We start from the raw sequence: 25,880 nt of genomic DNA, 5'->3' as shown, positions 1-25,880 counted from the left end.
ACTGTACAAGTTAGGATGTCAAACAAAATATATAAAACATAATAAAATGATAAATCGGCCACTATTATGGCTGCCAAACCACGATGTAGAGGAAAAGGAAAGGAACATGGTGTCATTGACTGTGGCTCTCTAACATCTGGTTGTTGCCAGAATAATCACAGGCCCCTTGCTTCCCGAAAATGGTTTAAAATAAACTAGTTCTTGTGTGATGAGTGAGAGAAGAGCTACATGTCTCGTCCTAGTTGGTACACACAGCCCCTATCTCTCCCAACGCTGTTTTTTCTTTTTGGTAATGTTGCTGGTTTCCTGACCTGGACGACAGTATGACGAGGTCAGCCGGGAGGTGATCCCCATTTGCAGCTCTGACTACTTCCCCAACAGACACCTGATAATAGCAACCATGCACCAGCAGGGAGCGAGAGAGAGGAGGTGTGGCAGTTGTTCGCACAGGGGGCAGGAGAGGAGAGGATGAGAAAAAAAGGGAAGAATTGAGGGGATAAAAAAAAATTAAAAAAAAAAACAGACAGACAAACAAACAGCAAACGCATAAGGGGAAGAGAGAAATGAGAAGAGCACAATGATCAGTCGGGTATGGTTGGTCATCGCTTCTCCTTTTCACAAAACCATTTAGAAAAAAATTATACCGTAAAGTTGATGATGGTATTAAGTCTAAATATATTAAGTCTAAATATATATTCAGAACAAAGTAGTGATGTGTGAAGTGGTGATTGAAATTGTGCCAGTAGAAGAGTTTTTTGAAAAAGCACTCTTCACTCTGTATTTTTAGAGAAATTTAAATTAAAGATTTTTTTTTTTTAAAGATACATTTTGTATTATGTTCTATCATTAGACATACAGAACAGAGAGGCCAAATGTTTTTTTGAAAAGGTGAAGGTGGTAGGTAGGTTTATGTTGACATGATCAATTCGAATACAATATCACATTACCAATGTCCCACTTAGAGAAGTGATGGTTGTCACCAAAAGATAAAAAAGCATACAAAGTTATGCATTTCTAAACAAAATTTAAATTCCAATTAAATTTCAATTGCAGGATTTTAAGCCACTTTGACCATGTTGGCTTAATGTCTAACCATCACTTCTTTAGGGAGAACTGAGAGAGAGCAAAAAGAAAAAAAGAAGAGTGAAGTTCCACAGAGTCTGGCAGCAGGGTGGACTCCTATACCTGGTTGACAAAATGACAGCATCCGCGGGAACGAAATCACTGCCATTTACTCTAATAATATCGCCCACCTCAACCTGTGAAAATAAACCGGTTACTGCTGTGCACTGCCTATAAAAACAGCATACATGGAAACATGAGTTCTGCATCAAGAGCAAAAATGCACAGCTGGTGAGAAAAAAAAAGGTAAGTACATTAAAGCAGTAAACAGTACAAAAACAGCTGGAGTCTTCTTTCTATTACTTCTGAACATTGCATAACAGGTGCAACCACTCAGTATATTCCATCATTCAGCAACTTCAGAGAAAAACAAATTGTATTTATCAACATTTTCCATCATAACAACTGGTGAGAAATGAGCCGTGACGTTCATGCATTTCATACAACAACAAGCTCTTTATCGCTGCACAAAAGGTCTGCTGTATTTCTAGTCTATTTTTTGAGCAACTAATGTTGTAAATAAAAACCTTCATTATTCCAAATCATGAATTCAAAATCAATTCTGATCAATGGCGACAATAACACAAAAGCAGCAATCAAAATGACGATTAATAACAATTAAAGATTTAAAGAGAAGGAAACTATCATTTCTTTTGTCACAAAGAAAAGATGGAGAGGTGGTTTTGGTAGGTAGGACCTGTCGAAAACGTGTTATCATGTCACTCGAATCAGAATTACCATGTGAGTGCATAATGACAAGGCAACCCATTTAATTATGAGGGGGTAAATTAGCAATACCCAAACATGATGTCTTCTATAGTATAGACAAAATCTATTACAGCTGAAAAAATAGGATTACATCAAATGCATGAACCGTACCAAAACAATTTTGTGCCCAAAAACATTATTAATAATAATGACCTAGATATTGAGTGAAAAAAAAAAAAAAAAAAAAAAAAAAAAAAAAGTAATTTTTTTAGGCCTCATTCGAGCTGCCCTGAAAGAGTTACGAAAGGAACTTGGAGACCAAACTGAAAATTTACAATATGCATGCTGAAGATGTAAAACACATCAATTATTTAAAGCTAGAATTTTTAGAGAAGCTTTCTGTCTGTATGAGGGGAGAGTCACATACCAGCAAGATGTTTCTGCCTGCAGGAACCAAGTTAATGCATGAATCAAATATTTTGCTCCTTACAAAAGCCCTGTGCCATAACATCACTCTGATGCAGATAAGGTCTTTGAATAGTCATTTAATCTAATCATGGGTACTTCCTGAAACCCCACCCTTCAGCTAGATGGCTGAATGCACTGCCACATAGATATCATTTTATTTCAGCAAGTTGTTGTGGCACGTATTGCATCTTAAATATGCGACTTTCACATTCTATTTTGTATTTTGTATTCATCTTGATACATTACAGACAGACGCTACATCTCCTGCTGTTAACTTAGCTCTCAAGAAAAAAATCAACAATACTTCATGTTGTAAATAAATGATTATTTCTTGTCTGTCTCATATCCCAGGGAGTAGGAAGAAATATTCAGTTTACATTGCACTATTACATGCTGTATGTAATGGATGAGGCTATATTACCAATTCTCAAACAGTCCAAATCGATCTCATTTGTGTACGGTCTGGTGTTTTTGATGCTTTTAGGGAAAGTGTTCCAGCCACAGTAATAAAATAGCTTCATTATGACAGAATAGAGGAAGTTTCTCTTTGTCCTACAGCACTGCCTTCTAATGACCGTCCACATGGAAACGCTGGATTAATTAGCGGCTGGATACTAGAGGGGTCAGGGTGTGTGTGTGTGTGTGTGTGTGTGTGTGTGTGTGTGTGTGTGTGTGTGTGTGTGTGTGTGTGTGTGTGTGTGGACACAATATGTGAGATTTCTCCAACTGACAACAGCACAATAGAGGGTGAAATCTGCTCTATATGAATAAAATGGGAACTGGTGAAAATGACAATTAGTGACACATCGTGGGTACATACCTTTTCCCAGTGCACAATCTCCCAGGCACCATTCCGCAGTACTGTGGCGAGAAAAACAGAGTGATGGAGAAAGTTACAGCAACAGGGAACAAGGAAGTAAAAGAGACAAAACAAATAAAAGCCATGCTACAATGCAGACAATCAGGATTTTATTAAGGCCTATTTGCTTGTTGGCAATGTAAATACTTCGACACTAAAACCAGTAGTACGTTTTATAGTAACACCAAAAACTCTTTGGCTTCCCTAAAAAACCCGAAGAAGAAATGGTTTTCAATACCTTGACATTCCTTTTTGTTGACAACACTGTCCGCGTTGTGACGTTTCTGTAAGGAACAAAAAAAAAAATACACACATTTTATCCTCTGATAAGTAAACAAAAAACAAACAAGGGAGAACAGAAACTAATCATACAAAGACCAACTACTATGGATTATAAGAGACTTCTGAGTTTATAGGGGGAAATAGCCTGAAGAGGGTGAAACTGTATAGCACCACTTACTACAGAAAGAGAGAGGCAGATGGACCTCTCAAAGTCTGCAGTTACAAGCTGAAGAAAGATTACACTGTGCACTGACTGCAGAGTGTATGTGAATATTCTCACTAGGACTTCACAACCTTCGCAAATGCACAGACTCATAATATGCAGTATGGCATTTCAGTAATTCCTTAGTCCAATGCCCACTACAGTAGCATGACGGCATAGAGTTTTTTTGCACTAGTGGCCCTAACAGAAACCCCCTAATCTTGGTAATGGTGATGCTTAACTTTTCCCATTGGTAACTCAGCTTACACAGAGAAAGAAAAAAAAAGTATGTACGACTAAAATATTCTTCAGCAGGCACTGAACTTTATACATTAAACACATACAAATATATACAGATTTCTCAAAATAATGGCAACATGAACTACAACAGGTGACCAAACATAGATGCGTCTTCAGAAAACAATGTAGTGGTCAGCCATCACATGTGTTAAGTTAATTTCATAGAAAATAATTTTACAAAATATGTAACAAATACAAAAAACATGGCATGGCAGGAAATATGAATAAATGTTAGACTACATGTCTCGTGTGTGTGTGTGTGTGTGTGTGTGTGTGTGTGTGTGTGTGTGTGTGTCTGCCATATAATGTACGTATAGAAAATTGTCTTGTGATCCTTAGTTCTCCATCAAGCAGTGTATAGTGTATTTGAAATTGAAGTAGCGACTACAAACAAACTTAACCATCCTATTTGTGCTGTATGCGACCGCATCTAAATACTAATCACAAGTATTACTTGCCCTCATGTCCCTCTTGTCTGCCGAACAGTCATGCAATCAACTGTGACTTCAACAGCTGATTCCAAGGGACAGCTTGTCAACTAGCATCACGCTGACTAATAACGTGTTGCTGAGTCTGTCTCACATAAATAATCAATCACTGTGTTTTACAATGTAGCTCCTAAAAGCAACGTGTGCTGTACTTGATTAGCGAGCAGAGGACATATCCACTCACGTCCCTGCTAATAATCTGTTTACTTTGAAGATCCATTCTAATTTAGTCTAATTCTAACTTAATTGAAAGCTAATTTGGCAGCTTGTGCTGTACATTTCAGGAGGGTAGAGAAGTCTTCCTGTTGCTCACTGAAAAACCAAAGCGGATGAAGGTGAAGTGGGTTGCATCAATACATAGCTGCTAATGGAGGAGAGGTATTCACTCTACTTGTCCAGATTTCTCCAATGACCTGTACACTCAAGCTATTACCCTTACGGTCACAAAAACATCTGTCTAATTACCCAGTCACATCAAAGCCTACAATATATAGTCCAACAACAACCATTTTAAAGCTGTAAACTGAATCTGCTCTAGAGGCTGTTTTCTCTCGCACTATTGTTCCATCCACTCTTTTAAGTCCCTCTCTACCTTTTATTTTCCCATGTTTCTTTTCATCTCTGCCGCCCACATCCTGACTTCTTTTTCAGGCTTCAGTTAAATCAAATTTGTTTAATATCCCTGCAAAACGATGTAGTGTCTAATGAATTGACTGTGTGTCCGTGGGCTACAGCCTTTTACCAGCTGCACTATGGCCAGAAAAAAAAACGTTTGCTACAAAGCTCATTCATCATCCCCTGTGCAAAAGCTGTCAGCTAATTTCATTGATTCATCCACGCAATCTGTTCTGGCTGTACAGAACCTCCTCTATTCATAAACCTGTAGTAAACTGTATTTATATACATTACTCCACAACTTCTCTTGCCTTTCACCCATCTCATTTTCTCTCTCTGCCTCTTCCTTTCTCGCTTCTTCTGTCCCGATGGACATGGAGAAAAGGAGATGTACTGTATTTAGATGATGTGTGTAATCACACTGCAGTGGAGGGCGAGTAGCATGCAGGGGTTATGGATAAATACTGCAGTATCAGGCCTCTGTAGACTTCAGCCACAGAGGGGGAAAACTGAAAGCAGCAAAAGATTAAAGGCTAGAGCATCTGCAACGTTACCGTAATTAACCTGCGTATATGGCTTCAACTAATGTGATGCAGTAGTGAATGAGGTTTAACATCACACAAAAATTATTTGGTCTTTCATCTGATGTTTTCATTTCAGTTTGACTGGAAATTTAACAGAGCGAAAATAAGCAGTGTTACAGTGTAAAAGTGCACCACACGCCAGTGTGATTCCCATTACATTTAAGTTTGTAACATTTTTAAGCTGAAAAGATAGTTGCTCTACTCAGAACCAACAGCCCGAGTCTGCTGCAGCAGAGACAGCCAGCAACAAGGTAAGATATGTGCTGTACTGTGTGCCCGTAGTGCATGATTCATGAAGTTAGGGGGTCGATGTTGCCCTGTCAGGTCAACTTGTGAGGGACAGCGCAGTACAGGGAACAGACGTGTGCGCAGGTGACCTTCAGCAATAAAGACAGAGTCATCACCACTCTGTTCCCATGTTTTTCACAACAGGCCGAGAGAGAAAGTGCTGCGCTGGTCCCTTCAGCATGACATAGAGGCTAATAGTATAGAGTAACTGTCCACTGGGACCTGCATAGAGGATCGCATTGCAGGGTCACTGCAATACAGTACAATGCAACATTCCCTCACTTAGTTCAGATGGGCTTGAGCGGATTACTGCTCAAGCCCGACACAAAACATATTTTGAAGCCTTTAACTTACCAACAAGCAAGAATTCACACAATAAAAAAAGATTTCACCAAAACAAAAAAAATACTGAAATCAACCTTTCATACTTTACTCAAATTGCATAATCCTTTTTTTTTTTAAAGCATCCGTTAACAGTTCAGACTTGCTTGAGGGGAGACAGTTGTTTTGTTTTGTTAGTACTAACTGCCTTTGTACATGCGCATTCAGTATCTAGGTTAATTGACTGAATGAGTATTGCGGGTGCAGTAAGCACAGCTGTGACCTCTGAAATGAGCGTGTGCGTATGCATGTCTATGTCTGATGGCGTTTCTATATGTTGGGGGAGTAAGCCCACAGGGACAGTCTCTTCAAGTTAGGGTACATCACTCAATCTGAGAACTAATTAACCAACTTTAATGATAAAGTAGAGTCTATTGAAGAGAATTTGATTTTACTTCATGTATTTCATGTATTTGGGGCAGTTGTGGCTCAGGAGGTAGAGTGGGTCTGTCTGTGTATGAATGTGTGTGGGTGTGAATGGGAGGCAAGTTGTAAAGCGTGTTGTAACTTAGAAAGGCTATATAAATGCAGTCCATTTACCATTTACTTGGACAATTGTCTTTCGATTACCTGCATTTGGCAGTTCAGTATATTGATGTAATACAGAAATGACTTATTTTGCACAGACAAATTGAAGATAAAACATTTCTGTTTGCAAAAAGGCTGCAAACATTTTTAGCACACTCTATTACATATGGCCCATATAGTTGTGTTCATGCTGTCTGCATTAATTAAGGACTTGATAAGTCGAAAAGTTGCTTCAAACCAAATGCAAAATTGGGCCAAAACGTTTATTGATTGCCTTTTCATACCTGCAACTAAGGTGATCCAACGTATGTGTACATGTCTTAATTCCTGCAGTAATGATGTTTTTCAAGGCTAGATGATGGCTCTTTGGTAATATCACGTTTTAGACAACATCATATGACTGACCCTTTTGTAAGAGGATAATACATTTTATTAGGAAGCGCCTTTCTCGGCACTCAAAGACACCGTACAGGGATACATAAGACATTTAAAAACAGAAATGGTTTTTGAAATAACAATCCAAGTCCAACTTTCGCACAGAAAGAGAGATCTTTTGACAGGGTGAAACAAAAACTAGTATCAAATAATATCAGAGGTTTGTCTTACCAGATCTTCAATGAACTCCTTGACAGCAGCCACCATCAGGATGAAGAGCAGCGGCACCAGTGTGGTCCAGCGACCAGTGGGAGACACATCTGGGATTTGCTAAAAGAGACACGTATAATTTCACAAAATAAGAGTATTGCAGAAGCAGACTACAATTTCCGGGTACTTTTTATTGGCTCAAAATAATCAGCCCCTGCCCCAAACTCACCCGCTCTGCTAAATACATTTGCTAGCACCCTTTAAAAGGACGACAGTGGCCAACAGAAAAAGTGTTTCCTTCTAAACGCACCATTTTTGACCATAATTATATGAACGGTCTTGTCAGCTCATTAGAAAATTGAACATAGTTTTAGACTGAGAATTTTGTGTGTTTTTTACACAAAGAAACAGACAGACACACAGTTGCTGGTGTCATCAATAATGTGGGCTTAGCCTCACTAGCCTGGTTTTAGACCTATGAGTCAGCACCACCATCACACATTTTGTAACCATTTGACAGATTCAATTACAAAAAGAACGGGAAGTCCAAATTTAAAAGGAGCTATATTCAGCACCAACAACTTACTTAGTACTATTATAATGCTTTCCTTACCTCTGAATGTTGAATGATTTGGCTATTTTAAGTCTTTTAAAATTAACCGTCAAACAGCGGCGTAATTAAAGCCAAGCGAGGGGCCACAGGAGATCGTCACTGTAATACTGCTGGAAGGAAACTTGAACGAAGTAGATCTCTCGTCTCCCCTCATCTGCATAGATGTTTTATTCAAGGTCGCAACATCGACAGGGCAGGTAATGAAGATTCACACTGGCTGCTTTTCAAAGCAAGGTCAGTGGATATAGCCCTTTCCAATCCTCAAAGCTCTCATTAACGTAGGGTAGTCTATCAGCATGGTTATATAGGTAAAGACAGAATCTCAGTTCTATGCAGCCTTCCTTCTCTCATTTAATCTTTTCTGCAAAGCTTGGAACACCTGAGACATAGATTTTGGCTCCTTTGAATTATGTAGTAATGATTGTGGTGGAGTCTTTAATTGTTCTTAAAAAGGGATTCATGTTGATCTACAGTATGCTGGCCAACCACTGCAAACTTCCTTAAGGCTAGAAAGTCTTTGTTCTGTATCTAAATCAAAACAGTGCCAGTACTGCTAAGATCTGTGGCTGTTGGGCATTAATCAAAACATGAGCAGAGCCAATAATCACCTAGAAACTGAAACCAGGAGAAGCTTATTTCTTTCACAAATCTAATCCTAAATCTGTTCAAATCACTCCTAATTTTTTTTAAACTGTGGCTCCACATCAGTTGGGCTATTTGAGTGTCTTTCCTGCATCCCATGTCCCACCAAGTAAAGCACAGGCCGTTTCTTTACTGCAGTGTAGTGGTACAGTGAAGGACCAAAATACAATGTACAGCCCTCCATGGCACCCCATGCATTAGCAATGCATGTGATATGCAGTGTGTTGAGCCTGCAGGCATATCTAGTATCCCTTTAAAGGAGGCACACATAGTATTACAAGTATTATTCATTATCAGGATATAGAAAGTACTCTGTGTGTGTGTGTGTGTGTGTGTGTGTGTGTGTGTGTGTGTGTGTGTGTGTGTGTGTGTGTGTGTGTGTGTGTTGTCTAGGTCATGGCAAATATAAATATATATAAATAAATAAATATAAATATATATATTTTTTTTTTTTTTTTAAAAGGCAACTCACAAAATTGAAGCCAAGAAGAGCAGTGATTTAACATTTATAAGGTGTTATGTAACATCTTACCTGCAACAGTGCAATGAAGAGAAAGAAGGCATTGGCTGCCCTCCTGAACTGTGAGTAGAGGAACCGAGGAAGAAAGGTGAGGACATTATATTTGGCTGTGCTGAAGACGGCATCAAGCAGCAATCAAGGCCATGGGTAGAGGAGGGAGACAAGAGAAAGAGACAAATGGTTAGACAGACAAGACTTATATTGTGTAACCTAGCCATTCAAATATATTTAAAATAACCAATTCCTTGCCGCACCCATTCAAGAAAGTCCTTTCTATTGCATATATATCAAGGCTGGTGGAGCCTTCAACAGCCTGAGAGTCAGACCTCCAGCAGTCTGATTTACAATTGTGTTAAAAGGGCCAGTCAAAACAGCCACTTTAGGAGAACATATATGCCATGATGTATGCCAAGCCACTGGCAATGCTTTGCTTGCTTACTCACGCGCACACAAAAGCAGTCACAAATATACAAGAGGAATATCAGAGTATAGCCTCCAACACGTCTAAAGGGGGTTAAGCATATGGAGCTTAACATTTGTGATATCACTGTTTTATTCCTGTTAGTGTGAATCATATTTGACAAGAAAGTCTGCAGTATGTTCCACAAGCACAATGTAAAGTTATGGGAAAAAAAATTGGAATTAGATGAAAACAATAAAAAACAATTTTTACATTCACTGTCATCCTGACTGCCTGGTACAGCGGAGCTGTCCACAGTGAGTGAGAGGGACGGAGTGAAAGCGAGTGAGTAAGAGCGAGGCATTGTTCTGACAGCAGTACAATGTAACACCAGCCTCACAGCGGAGCCTGATGAAGAGCCTTGTCAGAATAAGGGTCAAGAAAGGGTCAGCTTTGTTTCATTCAACAAAGTCTAGCCTAGTTATTTCAGTTTCTGTCAAAAAGAAAATTAAAAATCATAATCTTTGGATCACCTGTAAAAACTGCAGTTTCATATAGGGCTGTTTATAAGGAGTTTATGGAAAAAAATATATAATCAAGATTATTTCGGTCAATATTGAAATCACGATAATTTAACACCATTACTCGTTGACTTCTGGAAAGATGTTGCAATTATTGAACTTCAAAAACAGTGGAAAAAGTTAAGGTTCACAATGTACCGTTATCTTTATGTAATGATTTTATCATCTAAAGTGACCAACACATGATATGAAAATATATCTGAATCTATTTGGGTATTTCTATAGGACAGTTCCTTGTAACACAAAAAGTGAGCCAGATGAGTGAGAAACAAGGTTAGGCCATTTACTAACATTATATTATATGGAGGAAGTATTGTAACTAGGTTGCTGGTTATCATGAAATGTTTGTTTATCAGTTTATCAATGTGGTACATGATCATTAATAATAATAAGTTCAAAGTTTGCCATCGAAAACTGGAGCTATACAACCAGGAAGTGAAACGTGTTTGTGAAAGGAAACAAAGACACAGAGTGAGTGAGTGAGTGAGTGAGTGAGTGAGTGAGTGAGTGAGTGAGTGAGTGCGTGCGCGCATCATAATGCATACTGCTCTCAGGCTATATTTGGAACTTGCAGTATTTCTGTAATTTCCAAAACGAAATTTTTAGAAAACCAAGTGAATGATCTCATTTTCTTTTCTCTTTTAATTCTGATGTAAATCTACAGCGATAATTTTAATGTTCAGTTAAGTCACAATTTAAGTAATGTAGCTAACTACCTGTTGTGAAATGCCAAACATCATCCAACGCCCATAACAATACCATGAGTGCAATCATATTTAGTACGGGTGACCCCACTGGGTATGAGACAGATAGAGCCTGTTAGTGCTAATGTGTAGTTACCCCCCTCAGTTTATCCCTTGAGATACAGAGAAATAGTTGCTATTGAAGCTGTAGGTTTAGCCTTAAGGCCCGGGCATCTCTCTCTTTTAATACATCGGTCATCCTGTCATCCTACTCTCTAGTTACTTTTGTACACTGTATTACTTTCTCCAGTGAGGCAGGGCAAGATAAAAAAAGCTCATTTACACTTTGCTTAATGCATGATTATGGATCTTACTTTTTCTCTCCTAGCAGTGCTCTGCAGATTAAGACAATATGAGAAGCACCTCCTACACTCACTCACAGATATCCAGATTACAGCCATGCAGAAGTGATCAACTTCAACCAACATTTTCCCCATAGTCGAAAGGTTTGACATTACAGGAAGTCATTATGAATGTTTTTTTGTGGTTTGTCTCATAAGTTATAACTAGAACATTTCACATGTCAGAGAGCGCTTCGTTGGATTCCACTTTTAGCCACACCTTTAACTGCTGGATTTAAATGCAATTAAAATCATATTGCTCAAAATGTAACAAAATCTAACAACTCTATAATTTCACAAGTGAAGGGCACTGAAATCACATACAAAAAGAGAAAGCTGGAGGAAAGCCAACATGTGATGATGATGTTCTGCACTATGACTTGAGAGTGTGATGACTGGTAAAGACAGCAGATTATGTTGTTTAAATGACTGGGTCGAGACTCATTTATGGACCATGGGAGACTCGGGAATGGGCTGCCAGGGGCCACAAATAGAGAAAAATGATTATCAAATGTTTCCAGATAAAAACTATCAAGTAAATATGCTTGCAACCCATTCAATATCCATATACATACAAATAGATGATACAAAGCTAACATACAAAAAAGTGACACCCTAATCCTACAGTACACCAGAAATTGACCTTAGATGGTCAATTTCTGCCAGCTGAAGGCCAGCAGGATATACCAGCATTCTGTATATTCAACCACACTAGAGATAATCAAATCAGCCAAGGTGGTGATTGTATGGTCGGACAGGTGGTTAGATAATGTCTGACTTGGCATGAAGGATGATGATAGGTCTGTCCTTGTCCAAATAATTTGGTTTGCAAATACAACTGTGCACACATAACACTGACATAAGTCAGCAACTGGTTGGAACAGTAACCAATATAGATGAATGACCTCCTGTTTAGGGTTGAGCATGGAGAACAGATTCTTACTTGGAATAGTTTAAAAAAAATTACGATTCCATCGGAATAGTTTCTTTATTGGAATCGTTTGAAGGATTTGGTTTCAAATCTGATCATGGGTTCCAAATTTAACATGCGCAAGTTTTGGTTTCCGTAGCGGCCAGGCGCTTGTTGTGTTGCAGCCTTGGAAAAAGCCCAGTCAAACTGCAACCCACTTTTGAATCAAAATAAAACTTTCCTCTTATTTGTGAAATTAGCATGTGACCCGTTTCAACTCCACCACTCAAAGAATCGGAATCGAGAATTGATAAGAACCGGAATCGAAAGGAAGAATCTGAATTGGAATCAGAATCGTTAATATCCAAACGATGCCCAACCCTACTCCTGTTTAATATCCCTTTAAGATGTGCCTCTATTTGGGATTATAACATTCATACAAGTACAGTAGTACTGCAAATCACCAGGTAAATGTGATGATAAACTGTATTGTGTGTGTCATGTGCACAGTTTAGTACTGAATGTTGTTGTGCTGTTAAAATGAGTTGCTCAAATTTGGTCACAATGATAAAGAAATCCACAGAGTAAAATTATTAAGATGTCTGCTGTATGATGATGATGATGATGATTATTATTATTATTGTGTCCATGTATCTACGCATGTCATAATTGTCCCTTGTTTTCATAACAAGACATGCAATATTAGCATTTCATGGTTGCATGAAAGTAAAATGGTTTGTACAGCCACTCCTGTTTGCCATGGGATGGGTTGTCAACATCTCTGTGTTACATTACAACCAGATCTGCCAGCAACCGGTTCATCTAAATAAACAATCCACAACTATCCTCATGCATACAAGAGAGAACATGGTGCCTTTCTGTTATGAGCAGTCACATACGTGTACATCTGTGTGATGGGGAGCAGATATTCTGCAAGTAGTGATGCTGCAGAGGGAGAATGAGAGCAAGTGAAAGCAAGAAACCTGTAAGGGCTGCTTGTAAGATTAGATCCACCATTTATTACAGACCCTGCTCCTGTAAGTGTTTCCACAGGTCACTTTGAGACAGCAACCAATCCTCTTGAACAAATTATAGCACTGTAGATCTTTAGAGCAGCTTAAAGCCTGATGGGCCACCAAGGCTTGAGGAGAATTTTTGGGCACTTATAGAATTCAGATGCTACAATACAAGGACATAGAAACCCTTATACATACTGCCATTCATTTATACATTACTGGTATGTTATGTACAGCATCAGTCATATTTAAGCCAAACAAATTTGAATCTGATTAAACTGGGAAATAGAGCGCTATAGTCATACGTCAGATCAGTTGAATATTAGGAGGTCTTTAACAATGATTTAATCTTGATGATTCTAACTGCCTTATTTGAACAGTGTTAACAGCATGAGCTTTAACTAAACGGAATTAATGTGATATTTTCCATTATTTTTCAGTGAACGCAGGCCACCCACTGAATTAATGACCGCCTCTTGTAAGGTCACAAAAACGTAATACACTTTCAAATATGCAGAGGTGCTCTTTCACAGCAAAGGCCATATTATTTACACTTCTCTGATGCAACATAATTCAGCCATCATCCAGCTGGTACTCCAAACAGGTTAATAATGCTAAGTCTTGGTTGCATATGCTCACTGACCTGGGTCTGTTAATAATTAATAACCAAAAAATGATAGGTGACACTTTCGTGATAACTAACTACACAAGGAGCTTAAAGGTGCTAGCCTGACAAGCCAGACCCACATCAAGATGTTGGGTCTGGGAACTCACCATTGACATGGCTCAATCCGAGGGGCGGGATAAACGGTTGTCTTTCAGATTCCCTCTGCACACAATAGGATAGCGCTACAACCAGGCAGAGCAACGAAGAAGGTAGTGAAGCTAGTTGATAGATTCAACTTTTGCCATATCCGGTCGGCAAAACTCCGAACACATCTTCCTTTTTTAAGAATGATTTCAGTGCTGTTCTTTGTTCTTTTCTCAAAGAAAATCTCAACTCCAAGTCTTCCAGAAGACCGCCGTTTCCAGCAGCAACAGCCATAAGCCCGCCCACCGACTCTATACACGATGTGATTGGCCTGACCAGAGTTTGGTTTTTCCAGCTCGCAAGCCAACGGAGAGTGTCTAGACCCCCCTGGCTGCAAATTAAATTTGCTGCCGCTAGGGTGCGTCTAGATTTCTAGGCTATAAAAGGTGCACTATGAGTTCCTGCATGACGTCACTTGTGTTGACGTTCCAAGTAAATACCAAACAAACATTACCCATGTTTCCTTAACTGTCATGACTTACTGACTAACTGTCACTAACCCCCACCCCATCTCCCAACCATCTTGTCGGTGATTGGCTGGGACATGGTTTGTTGTATTTTGGTGCACAGCCTGTGTCCCTAGTGTTTGTTTGACGTTTACGACCCCTGTGTTGTCTCCTGAGACCAGGCTTTTTCACAGTGTATTCAGGGTGCAGGCAGCTAGCCGATCAAGGAGAGATGCCTACGATTTGAGACAAAAATGAAATTGCGCTGAAACCATGCAGGGAACTGCATAAATAAAAAATAAAGTAGAATCAGCATCCACTTCCTTACAGTTGAATAATAAACAACAAACTGGAGTTAACTTAAAGAAGTGGTTAACAGGTAAGCAGCACTGTCAACATTACACGTAGTCACACAATCTTGCTGCTATGTTGTATTTCCTGTCCTGCCTGTTTGTGCCACTTGTGCTATGCCTATGAGGTTGTCTGTTACATGGACTGACAGTGTGGCTTGTGTGTGTATGTGTGTGTTGGTGTTGATGTTGATACTGACCAACTGTTCTTGTTTATATGCTTGATAATTTTTTTTTTACATTTATAGTCAATTTTACTTGGATTGGACTAAACCTGTATGTACTATTATAATCCTTTTATCTTTTTAGGTGTGACATTGTACGATCTGTCCAGGGACAGCAGATGTAAAATAGCCTTTTGGCTAATTCTGGCCCACTTTACATGTGTATATGTATTATTAGTGTGCATTGTCCCTCTTAAATAAACAAATAAATAAACAACAAACTGGAGTACGGAAGATATTATGCCATTTTCTTAGCTGCTTGCAATTGTTATTGGTCATGTCAATACATGAAGCTGACCCAACAAATGACATTACTATTAGCACACATGCATTTTCATTAATTATTCCTGTTCACTTTATAGCTGTGTCTGTGTAAGCACATACATTTCTCAAGCTGCTCATGCAGCAGGAATGCTAACAGTAATATTCCTTGACAGAGGGCGGCCTGACCAAACAAGCCTGACCTTTAGTGCTAAAAGCACTGCACTCCTCCAAGAGGAACAACAGGATAAAAAGGGCCAGTCTCGTTTATCTGGACCAAGGCGCCACTGGTGATACAAATCTTGGAGGTACTTGGGTGCTTTGTCATAATACCTGCAGAACAGCCCTTTCTCTTGCACATAAGTAGTGACTGCTCACATCAAAACCACTGTTCTGTACTAGTGTTAATTGTGTCACCTATTTTTAATTTAGTCTTAGTCTTGTGCCAAATATCCTAAAAATCTCGTCATTTTAGTCTAGTTTTAGTCAAAAAAGAACTCAATATATCTTATATCTAGTTTTAGTCAAAACATTTTAGTCTTTTTTTAAATAACAAATTATTTCTGAGATTATTTCTGATAACCATTTCAGTCAAATAGTAAATTATATAAATAAATATCGAGCCTCTTCCTTATTTCACCAGTAAATTCCTGTTAAACAACAAAAACAACCACTGAATAGAAAAAGGGTATTTTACAATAACATTGAACGCAGCACGAGGCTGGCGAGGCGAGTTTGAAGTGAACGCAACATAGGTGTTGTTTTTCAGACGGCAGCTGCAGACTGTCGTACGTCCCCCTGTTGGAATCCTCTACAGTGAAATACAGACAAACTTTTACACCGTTTAGCTGTCAGCGTTTTAACCGTGTTTAATCCAGCTGCTAGCTAACGGTAGGCTAACTTTACTTGCTGCCAAGTGTAGTATTAACTAGTGTCCCGTGCAGCGATGTGTCGGTTGCCTCTAACGTCCGTTTAGGAGCATCAGAGAGAGAAGCGCAGGCATTTAAGTGGCACCGAAATCCACGTTGCTATTAGGTCGTTGCCGTATTAGCACCGGGTCATCGGTACCCAACCCTAGTAACAGCTGAATATTCTATCTCATGATGGAAAAGTAGAGACGATTGTAGACGAAAATGAAGAGAGATTTTATCTTAGTTTTTATTTTATGCAAAACATTTTAGTCTCGTCTTTTTTCGTAAACAATAATGCATGTTAATTTAGATTTAGTCAGCGTTTTTGGACATTGGCGCAGTCTCGTCATTGTCTCGTCTTAGTCATGGAAAAAAGGTTGTTGACGAACATATTTAGTCTCGTCTCGTCTGATGAAATTAACACCATTCTGTACACTGTTTTAACTACGGGCCTTGTATTCAAACATCATCTTAAGAGGGTTGAATACAAGATTTGCAAGGTAAAGTCAATCATCTATTTACTTACCGTTTTGCAGTCAGGCCAGAGTGTACAAGGATCGTACATTAGTTTCTCCTCAAGACAACATTTTGACAACATATGCTCAAAAAAGCCCTGACTACCATATAGTCAAAAATAGCAAAGACAGCAAAATCCTTGAGAGAATACAACTTTGAGCATGAAATTTAAAGCAGCTAGGATACCATTTAATTTTAAGTGACATGAGGAAAGCGTCTTTAAAGCACCTTAAAAATGACACTGGGAACCCTGGATGATAAGTCAACCTTGTGTGAGGCCTTGTTTTCATGACTAACAAAGACAGGAGCCTTTACTCAACTGCTGTACATCAAACCTCAACAGCATGAAGAGGTCGTCTTCATCATCTGTTGTAAATCTCAAAGGATTTATTACATTTTTCTTGTGATGACAGGACTGCTTCAAGTTGTTTTGCTTCCTCAGCTTAGTAAGGAACTATAGTGTTGGTCCATACAGACTCAAAATCCAGAGGTATGTCCACAATGGACAAAAAGGTGTGAGTGGAGACCGAAGCTCAACACTCATGAGTATAAAGTGTACAGTATGGGAGACAAAACACGTGTATTTATAGACTTAGGGGAGGAAATAGCAGTGTTAAATCTAACCTGCTGGGATTCAGGAGAAAATTACTGATCCATAGAATGAGCCTTGGATTAACCCTGAGATCCATCAGCTTGCCCACCAGCAGATGGGGTTGGATGGTGTTAAACGCACTGCTAAAATCAACAAACACAATCTTCACAAGACTATGAGGTTGTTCAAGATGCTCATATATACTGTTGGTCATTGTAAGCAGTGCGTCCTTCACCCTCCCACTCTGGCTGGTACGCAAACTGATAAGGATCCAAGAATGGCGAGACCTCACTGAGGAGATGTTTTCAACACTATCTTCTCAAAGCACTTCAGTACTGAGGTTAGGGCAACTGGCCGTAGGCCAGCTTAATGCATAGGTTAAGAGCAGGCGCGGATTAATGCACAGGCTTTTGAGGCTGCAGCCTAGGGGCCCCACGTGTGCAGGGGCCCGGGATTAGCCAGACAATTAATTATTATTTTGAATTTACTTCAGCGCGAAAAAAAAAGACCCTAATTGGCCCATAAGAAACATTTATTTTTGAATTGGCCCATTGTGTTTTCAATTGACTCTGGGCTGGCCAAAAAACACTTTAGTCAAAAATATCACATAGACTATTTTTTTCCATACACCCCCTACTTTCAAATTGAAATGGACTAGTCCATAACGGTGCGCGGCGCGAAAGATAAACACAACGACAGGAGAGCTTGGAAGTACACAAACAGAGACGAAGCAAGAGGAGTCTAAAAAAAGAAATAAAGACGCCGATAAGTATTTGGCAACGCTGCCAAAGATGACTTTTTTTGATGAAACTTTTTTTACGACTACTGTTGGGGATACAGACATGAAGAACAACAGTCCAAAGCGATGAATATGCCGCTACAGCAGCAGCTAGCTGTGAAGTGGCACTAGGTGAGGATAACGTTAACCAAGACAATGAAGAGGACAGCATATCTTTAAACAGCACCATCTTTGGGATTTCTGCCTGCATGCAGTTTCGGGTGTGCATCTGCCAGGCTAGAACAGTAATAGAGATCATGGAGAAGAAAAGCAAAGGAGGTGCAGAGAAGCTGCGTGAGAAAAAGAAGCGCTGCCAAATGTGCCAAATGGACAGACATGTTTTGGGCAGTAGCAGGACCTCCATCAGCTCCCGTGGCCAATGATAGTGGTGCTGGTGTCGGCTACAGTGACATGCACAGTGAGGAGGAGACTCAGGAGGAGAGGGACAGAGATGAGGGAGTGAGGCTACAACCGGCTGCGGTAAACACAACTCCCCTTAAAACACTTAACCCCTTGATAAAACTGAGTGGTGGACAAACTGTTGATGATAACACTACAACAATAAAAGAAATAGGCATGCTATACTGTATCATTGCATTAGTTTGGCTACGTGCGCGGGTATCTGAGTCTTGACTGATCATTTTCTCACAGTTTTATTATTAATAGGCTATATTAGACTGCCTTTCATTCAACAAAGTAGCCTACATCTTAATAATAAGCAAAACACCACCTTAAGGTTCATCAAACCTTTAGCTTGTGCTTGTACATTTGTGTCCTTAGCACAGTAGCCTAGATAAACGTTGCACATCATGCAAGCTTTGTTAATGAGAATTGTAGCTTTTCTATCTGCATTGGCAGACAAAAACTCATGCTAGACCTCTTGAAATTAAAGCACAGGGCCTCTTCAGTCCTGAAATGATAATATATAGGCCTATATATATTGTTTTATGATTCATGAGGAGTATACCGTTTTATTATATTAATAAATGGCACTTTTTTGTATTTAATGTGTCAACTCTCAATGATTCTTGCTTACCCCTTACATGGCGTTAATATTTTTAAGGAGTAGGAGTTGCTATACACATTCAGGGGAGAGCAAGGACGGGTGGTATTTGTGGTGTGATCTGGGCCAAAATGCCAGGGCCAATTTTTGGTCCCAGTCCATCCCTGCTACTACCTATAGCTCAGATCCTGCATGTGAATTCTAAAATAAAATTCTAAAGGCGTGATGATTATGCAACAATATGTAGCCTACATGTTGTGCTGCTGTTTCATTATTGTTGTTAATAACAGTGTTATGTGCTGCTGCTGCTGTTTTTATTATTTTTATTTTATTCACAGTTTAGTGTATTGCACAGTGGTTTGTGTCTCAGTAATGATCAGTGGTGGAATGTAACTAAGTACATGTACTCTAGTACTGTACTTGAGTCCAAATGTTGAGGTACTTGAGTCTTTTCTTTTCATGCCGCTTTCTACTTCTACTCCGCTACATTTCAGAGAGAAATATTGTACTTTTTACTCCACTACATTGATCTGGTAGATACTTTACAGATTACGATTTCTGCACACAAAACACATGTAATTTATAAAATGTGATGTTTGATTCTAAACTAAACTAGCCAACAATATAACGTCCTACAAGTCAGCTGAGATGAATAGACCGTTAAACACTAGTTGATTGACAGTACTGTTTGGTTTGTTTAAAAAAATAGGAGGATTTTTTGACATTCAGTACTTTCACTTTTAATATTTCAAGTACATTTTCCTGATGATACTTACATACTTTTACTTAAGTAACATTTTCAATGCAGGACAGTATGGTATTAGTACTTTTACTGAAGTAAAAGATCTGAATACTTCTTCCACCACTGGTAGTGAAGTTGTGATTTTGCCTCAGTAAAACCAGGTGTTCTGCACTGCTGCAGATGCTGTAGCCTATCTGTTGGTTTATAAAGCTAAAAGTGATTACCAGCTTGCTGTTGAACTGTGAATCCAGGGAATTCTGCTGCTTTGCAGTTTAGTTACATTTTCATTGTAATTGTTTTGGTGCTGTGGTGGCAGAGGATAATATCTGGTATTCTTTCCACTTACATCTCTGTTGATGTTAGTTTTATGATGTAGTTTACTCATTTTACCTATGTGGTGTGGTGGTAGTTGGTGTGTGTGTGTGTGTGTGTGTGTGTGTGTGTGTGTGTGTGTGTGTGTGTGTGTGTGTGTGTGTGTGTGTGTGTGTGTGTGTGTGTGTGTCAGTTAAAATTATTATTATTATTATTATTTGCATGTGGACCATGTATGGCACTAAATAAATTTTTCCAGTTAAGCACAATGATTAAGGGGGGGCCTCACACAAAGAGCAGCCTAGGGGCCCCTGACCACCTTAATCCGCCCCTGGTTAAGAGGCATACGAAGCAACAAGCAGCTATGCATTTTTTTCTTTGAAGGGGGCACAAACAGACCACCACAAACCTACAACCCTCTTTACCGCTACTTGGGTGGCACTCCAGTGTTACTTTAGTGAAGCTATAAATGTGTATGAAATTTTACTACTATTCAAGTATTAAGTTCACATGGCATACCACCAGTGCAGTGCTAATACCACCCAAAAAAGGGTCACAGTTGCCTTATGCAGGGCTCTTGCCAGCACTAGAGCTTGCACCAACATTTCCTCGCTGGTTACATTGCCACACTGATATTAACTAAAATAGATATGTTGCTGATTTAACTCCAGCTCTGTGTCAAGGCAGTGTGGGCAGTGTTTTTAGATGAACACTACAGCTGGGCAAAATATCAACATTATATCAATATTGTGACATGAGACTAGATATTCTCTTAGATTTTGGATATCGTAAAAAAATGACAAGTGTTGTCTTTTCCTGGTTTAACGACTGCATTACAGTAAAGTGTTGTAACTTTTTGAACTTACAGACTGTTCTAGCTGTTCTATTATTTACCTTTACCAATTAATGTTAATGAGAAGGCTATTTATCAAAGATATCATTTTCTAAATATTTTGTGAAAGCACCTAATTAAACCCTACAATATCAGATTATTGCCTCGCAATATCGAGGTATTTGGTCAAAAGTATCTAATTGATTGTAATCAACAATGTTTGGCTTTTCTCCGTGGCCCCATCACGGCAGACCTGCACCACTCCACACTCCGTGCACTGACTCCACGGGGGGGGAAGCCAAACCCCATTGACCTAAAGTAAACACACTGCCCACACAAAAATGAAGCTAGAACGGCGCAAAGTATCCATTTAATGCAAATAGTGTTAAATAACTGATAGATTATACATACATACTATAGCTCTTAATCAAATTCTCCATCGGTTCATACAGTACATAAAATATTTCTCAACACATTCAATACATTTCCATAAATGCAACATCTCCTCACCTGACTCGATTGTTGCAAAACTTGGTGAACTGCGGCTGGTTGAGGTATATCAGTCGGGCATCTTCTTGGTCAGCTAAGGACGTCTTTTCTGTCGTGTCCTCGGTCTTTTCATATCCTGTAGCGTAGGAGGAAAAAAAGACATTCTATAAGGAATAAAATCTGCCTTGAGCACACACAAAAGTAAGATGAAAAGGGGTTTTGAAGTGTTTGAGTTGGTGCTTGTCCAAAAGTCCCTAAAGGGCTCTTTGGAGTCTGTAAAAGGTAAGTCAGTGATTCCAATAGTCAAAGTGAAAACTATAGTGACCTTGGTGCTTTACAGGCCTGAGATATAAATGTTTTGTGTGCGGTGATGGATAAAGTTGGCATTGTAAAATGTCTTATTGTAATACTTTTCAAACAAATTGTTCACAGTCTGAAAAGCGTGTTAAACTAGATTACACCTTTATTTTATTTTTCAAATTTGATGGCGTACAGTACACAATGTAGTAGTCATTGTAGTAGGCTACACTCACTGCAGCCTACACAATACAATGAGGAGACATTTGTAATTATCTGCGTGATACACTTGCCTCAGATCAGGAGCAATAATCTAATAGTAGTATAATGCTCAAATTATTATCTTAATGTAATGACAAGGTGCTTTAGAAAATATAACAGTGGGATTGCCAAATGGCGTGTCACTGACAATACATCTCTCATTACCCCCTCCACAGTAAAAAGCCAATTTGGAAGAAAACCCTTGTTATAATAATACAGGGAATCACCAGCTTTATGTTAAACAGCCTGACTCATCCAAAGTAACATACATCTACTGTAAAGGAAAGCAACAATTGTGATATTCCTGTTCGAGTTTGGAATTTCCGGTTAAGATTGACATCCTGCTGGCAACAGTAAATACGACTAATTTGAGGATCAGCTACAGTAATGTGGTGTCATATAACCACAATAAAAGGGTACTGTACATGTTAAGGCTATGATCAAACTGTATTTTTTAATGATTGATTCCACATTTTTATTTTATTTATTTTAATTCCAAACCGTACAGTTTACAGAATGTATCTATTCTTCACTCAAATATTCTGTCTGATTGAGCATTAAATGGAGAAAAAAAAAAAACTAAATGTTTAATTGTCAGAGGCCGCCATTCACTGCTGAAAACAAAATCAACAAACCCTCTCCTTGGGTGGATAACTATTTTTCTCTCCATCTCTAAAAGAGTCAGCACTGCACCGCTCCCACTAGGTTCAACAAAGTGGGATGGAGCCATGTAGGCAATATCAATGCATCAAATGAGGGCTGTACGTGGGTCGCAGAGATGCTAATGTATATGAAAGATTTCTTTTCTGTTTTTTTTTTTTTTTTAAAACCACACACAAATATTCTTTTTATTTTTTGATTGGCAAGAGGCATTTCTGTGTCTTACTTTGCCTCTGTAGGCAAGGTCTTAAACGTCACAGATGGACAGTTAACATGCATGCTTTCCATGCTGGAGACAGGTGCTGCGTCATGAAAAAAGGATGTCTAGGAATGTCTAGGGGATCTCTCAAGCCTGTAGCTTGAAGCTGCTTACTACAGTGAAAGACGGAAAATAGTGACACACAAAAGAATCTCTTTATTAAATCAGAAAGTTACTCGCTAAATGTACAAATATGTACGAGGACTTACATCCTGTATATCCAGTGAATGTATTAACAGGGTAAGATTAACTCATTTAAATACAAATGCATGGTTTGCTCCTAATGCCTTAGTAAGGCTGTCCTCTTTTAAATCATCCCTCAAAAATCTGAACACACATTAAATACTATTCCAGCTATTCATTAACCAATAAATAGCATAGTACAGACACTTCAGCTGGCATGTAAGAAGATACTTAAAAAGGTCCCATGACATGGTGCTCTTTGGATGCTTTTATATAGACCTTAGTGGTCCCCTAATACTGTATCTGAAGTCTCTTTTATATAGACCTTAGTGGTCCCCTAATACTGTATCTGAAGTCTCTTTTATATAGACCTTAGTGGTCCCCTAATACAGTATCTGAAAATTCAGCCTTGGTGCAGAATTACAGCCACTAGAGCCAGTCCCACAATGAGCTTTCCTTAGGATGTGCCATTTCTGTGTCTGTAGCTATTGAGGAGGAGAGAGGGGGGGGCAAGGTGGAGGGTGGGGGTGTGGCCTTGAACAACTGCCACTTTGCTTTGAAAGCCATGATGTCTCTCTCTCATGGGTGGGCCAAATTCTCTGGGCGGGCAAAGCAGAGAAAGGGGAGGTAACCTTCCAGATCGGCCCATCTGAGCTTTCATCAAGAAACTTTGTTTGAAATATGTTTGTATTTAAAGTATCTGTGCATACGTGTACTGAAAAGTATTTTCAGTACAGTAATATTATGTTGTATAATTAAAGTTTTCAACAATAAATGTTCTCAAAACTACATACGTTTCTTTCTCTTTAAAAAAAAATAAAAAAAAATACATTTAGCAGTTTGCTTTTCCTTAGGGTCTATGTAACCTGGTCTGAAATTGTTCTATTATAATTTATATATCGTGATATATATCATTATCGCAAGAGGCTGCAATGTATATTGCAATATGGATTCTAGGCCTGGTAATATTTTCAGGTACAGTCCATACACATGATGAGGGGTGCTTATTGCGTCGTATCCGACGTTGAGCGACACTGACCAAGCGTCCGTATTTTTTTACGTGTTGATAGACATAAACATAAATCGTTTTTCAGTCATTTTTAAAGCACAAATGGTAAAGAAACACGTTTTTCAAAATTGCAAACAAATTCTTAGCCTTTGTTTTATTTTCAGACATTTTATAGATCAAACGATTAATTAACTGATAAAAATACTCAGTTTTCGCTTCGCAAACATGAACACGCAGTTCATGTTCATGAAACTGACTTCTCCTTAACTTCTGTGAAGGTGGAAAACAAATTTGTACTGAAGTACCATCTGAAGCTAAAATATCTCACACATCTAAAGAGGTAGATTTGACAGGCGGCATCTTGTTTGTAAGATGAGAAATGATAAAATTCCTGAGGTTCACATTCCCCTACCCTCGTGTTTTAATGGATATGTCTAGATTAGTGCCCTCAGCACTGCCAAGAGCGCACTACTGTAAAACTCTTAAGTCAACAGTTTCCTCAGACTCTCAAGTTGCATGCATGTGATCCGGTGGGTGCTGCACGGCCTTCCCTATCATGCAGTAGTAGTGGTGTTAGGGGTTATGAGGTAAGGACAGGCATAGCATAGCTTCCACAACTACAGTTAAACCCTGGAGTTTAAAAATGGAAAGAAGGGTCACTCTGAGGCATGGAGGGAGGGGGACACAAGAGAGGAAACATCAACAAAATGCCGAGTCATAAGACCAAAGCCTCATACCGAATATGCTCCACTTGCAACCTGCATACAGTCTCGCTCTCTTTCTTGTCATGTCAAGAGGAAACAGAAGGCCGACACAGTCTTCAAAGTCAAACTTACTCTGCTGCTTTTTCCCCCCTCTCTCATTTTCACCTTAATCTTGGCACGTTCTCACTCATGTTACACAAACCCTGAATCTTAAATTACAGGGCTTGTTATTTTAATGATCCACTTTGGCTTCGCATATAGGATTACTGGAGGAGTGGGTGCCAAACCTTCCTTCTTTCCACCATTATCTTCTGATACTTTCTCTCCTTAGCATGTACTCGAGGGCTAAAAATAACTGGCCCCCTGTAGTCATTTGGTCTCAGGGGAAAACACGGTTCGGCTATCCCAGCCCTCTTATGCAAGACGTCAAATCAGCATAGGTGGTTTATTGGATTAGCGTGGTGGCAAAAGGGTGTATGGATCCAGGCAGGAGATTAAAGAGTGGTGCCTACTGCTTAAGCAGGGAAACTTCCTGCCGTGATGCCTTTGATTATCACGTGTACGGTTTGAAAGGATAAATATAGACTAGATGTGTCCGCAATACGATATAATCAACTAGTGATTCCTTGAAATAAATGACAGTTGGTGTTTTTTGTGTATAGTGAAAACAGGGTTGTCTAGAAAGCAAGACAGAGGTTTGTTGTTTTTAAATTTGGAGTATATGCAAGACATAATAAAATGTCAGTAAAGCAATCGTTTGCCCATAATTCACTATAATCAATTTGAAAAAATAAGAAGAATAAAAAAAACGTGCAAACACGTTTCAACAGGTGTTTCATCTTCCCACATAATAGGACACAGAGTGAAATTGAATTTTTGAATAGTGGTATCTTAATGGGATTTAAATGTTGCCCTGGGACAACTAAAATATATTTTCAGGCCCGGTGTCACCACAGCACTAAGTACTATTCCTGAAGAGTTGATCCACTGATCCTTCATCACCTTGGTGGTAGGAGAGGAGGTGACTTCCCTCCTCTTGCCTGTAGGCCTAGCCTTTTTCATTT

General features: G+C 39.1%; 1 protein-coding gene across 4 annotated transcripts in view; it reads right to left on the bottom strand.

Moving 5' to 3' along the window:
* The window catches only part of atp8a1 (ATPase phospholipid transporting 8A1), a 110,379-nt gene that overhangs the window by 72,354 nt on the left and 12,145 nt on the right, over nucleotides 1–25,880 (bottom strand). For 3 of the 4 annotated variants that reach the window (XM_028588899.1, XM_028588901.1, XM_028588900.1), the window contains exons 2-7: nucleotides 21,465–21,579; nucleotides 9,198–9,297; nucleotides 7,432–7,530; nucleotides 3,396–3,441; nucleotides 3,119–3,159; nucleotides 312–385 (exon numbers count right to left, since the gene is read on the bottom strand). In XM_028588899.1, the coding sequence (XP_028444700.1) occupies nucleotides 312–385; nucleotides 3,119–3,159; nucleotides 3,396–3,441; nucleotides 7,432–7,530; nucleotides 9,198–9,297; nucleotides 21,465–21,579 (475 nt within the window). Of the gene's footprint in view, nucleotides 1–311; nucleotides 386–1,185; nucleotides 1,260–3,118; nucleotides 3,160–3,395; nucleotides 3,442–7,431; nucleotides 7,531–9,197; nucleotides 9,298–21,464; nucleotides 21,580–25,880 lie in introns of all 4 variants that reach the window. The other variant, XM_028588902.1, reaches the window with a different exon arrangement.

The sequence above is a fragment of the Perca flavescens genome, chromosome 10 (genome assembly GCF_004354835.1).
Source record: "Perca flavescens isolate YP-PL-M2 chromosome 10, PFLA_1.0, whole genome shotgun sequence".
Classification (NCBI taxonomy): Eukaryota; Metazoa; Chordata; class Actinopteri; order Perciformes; family Percidae; genus Perca; species Perca flavescens.
This window is presented reverse-complemented; position numbering and strand designations above follow the sequence as displayed.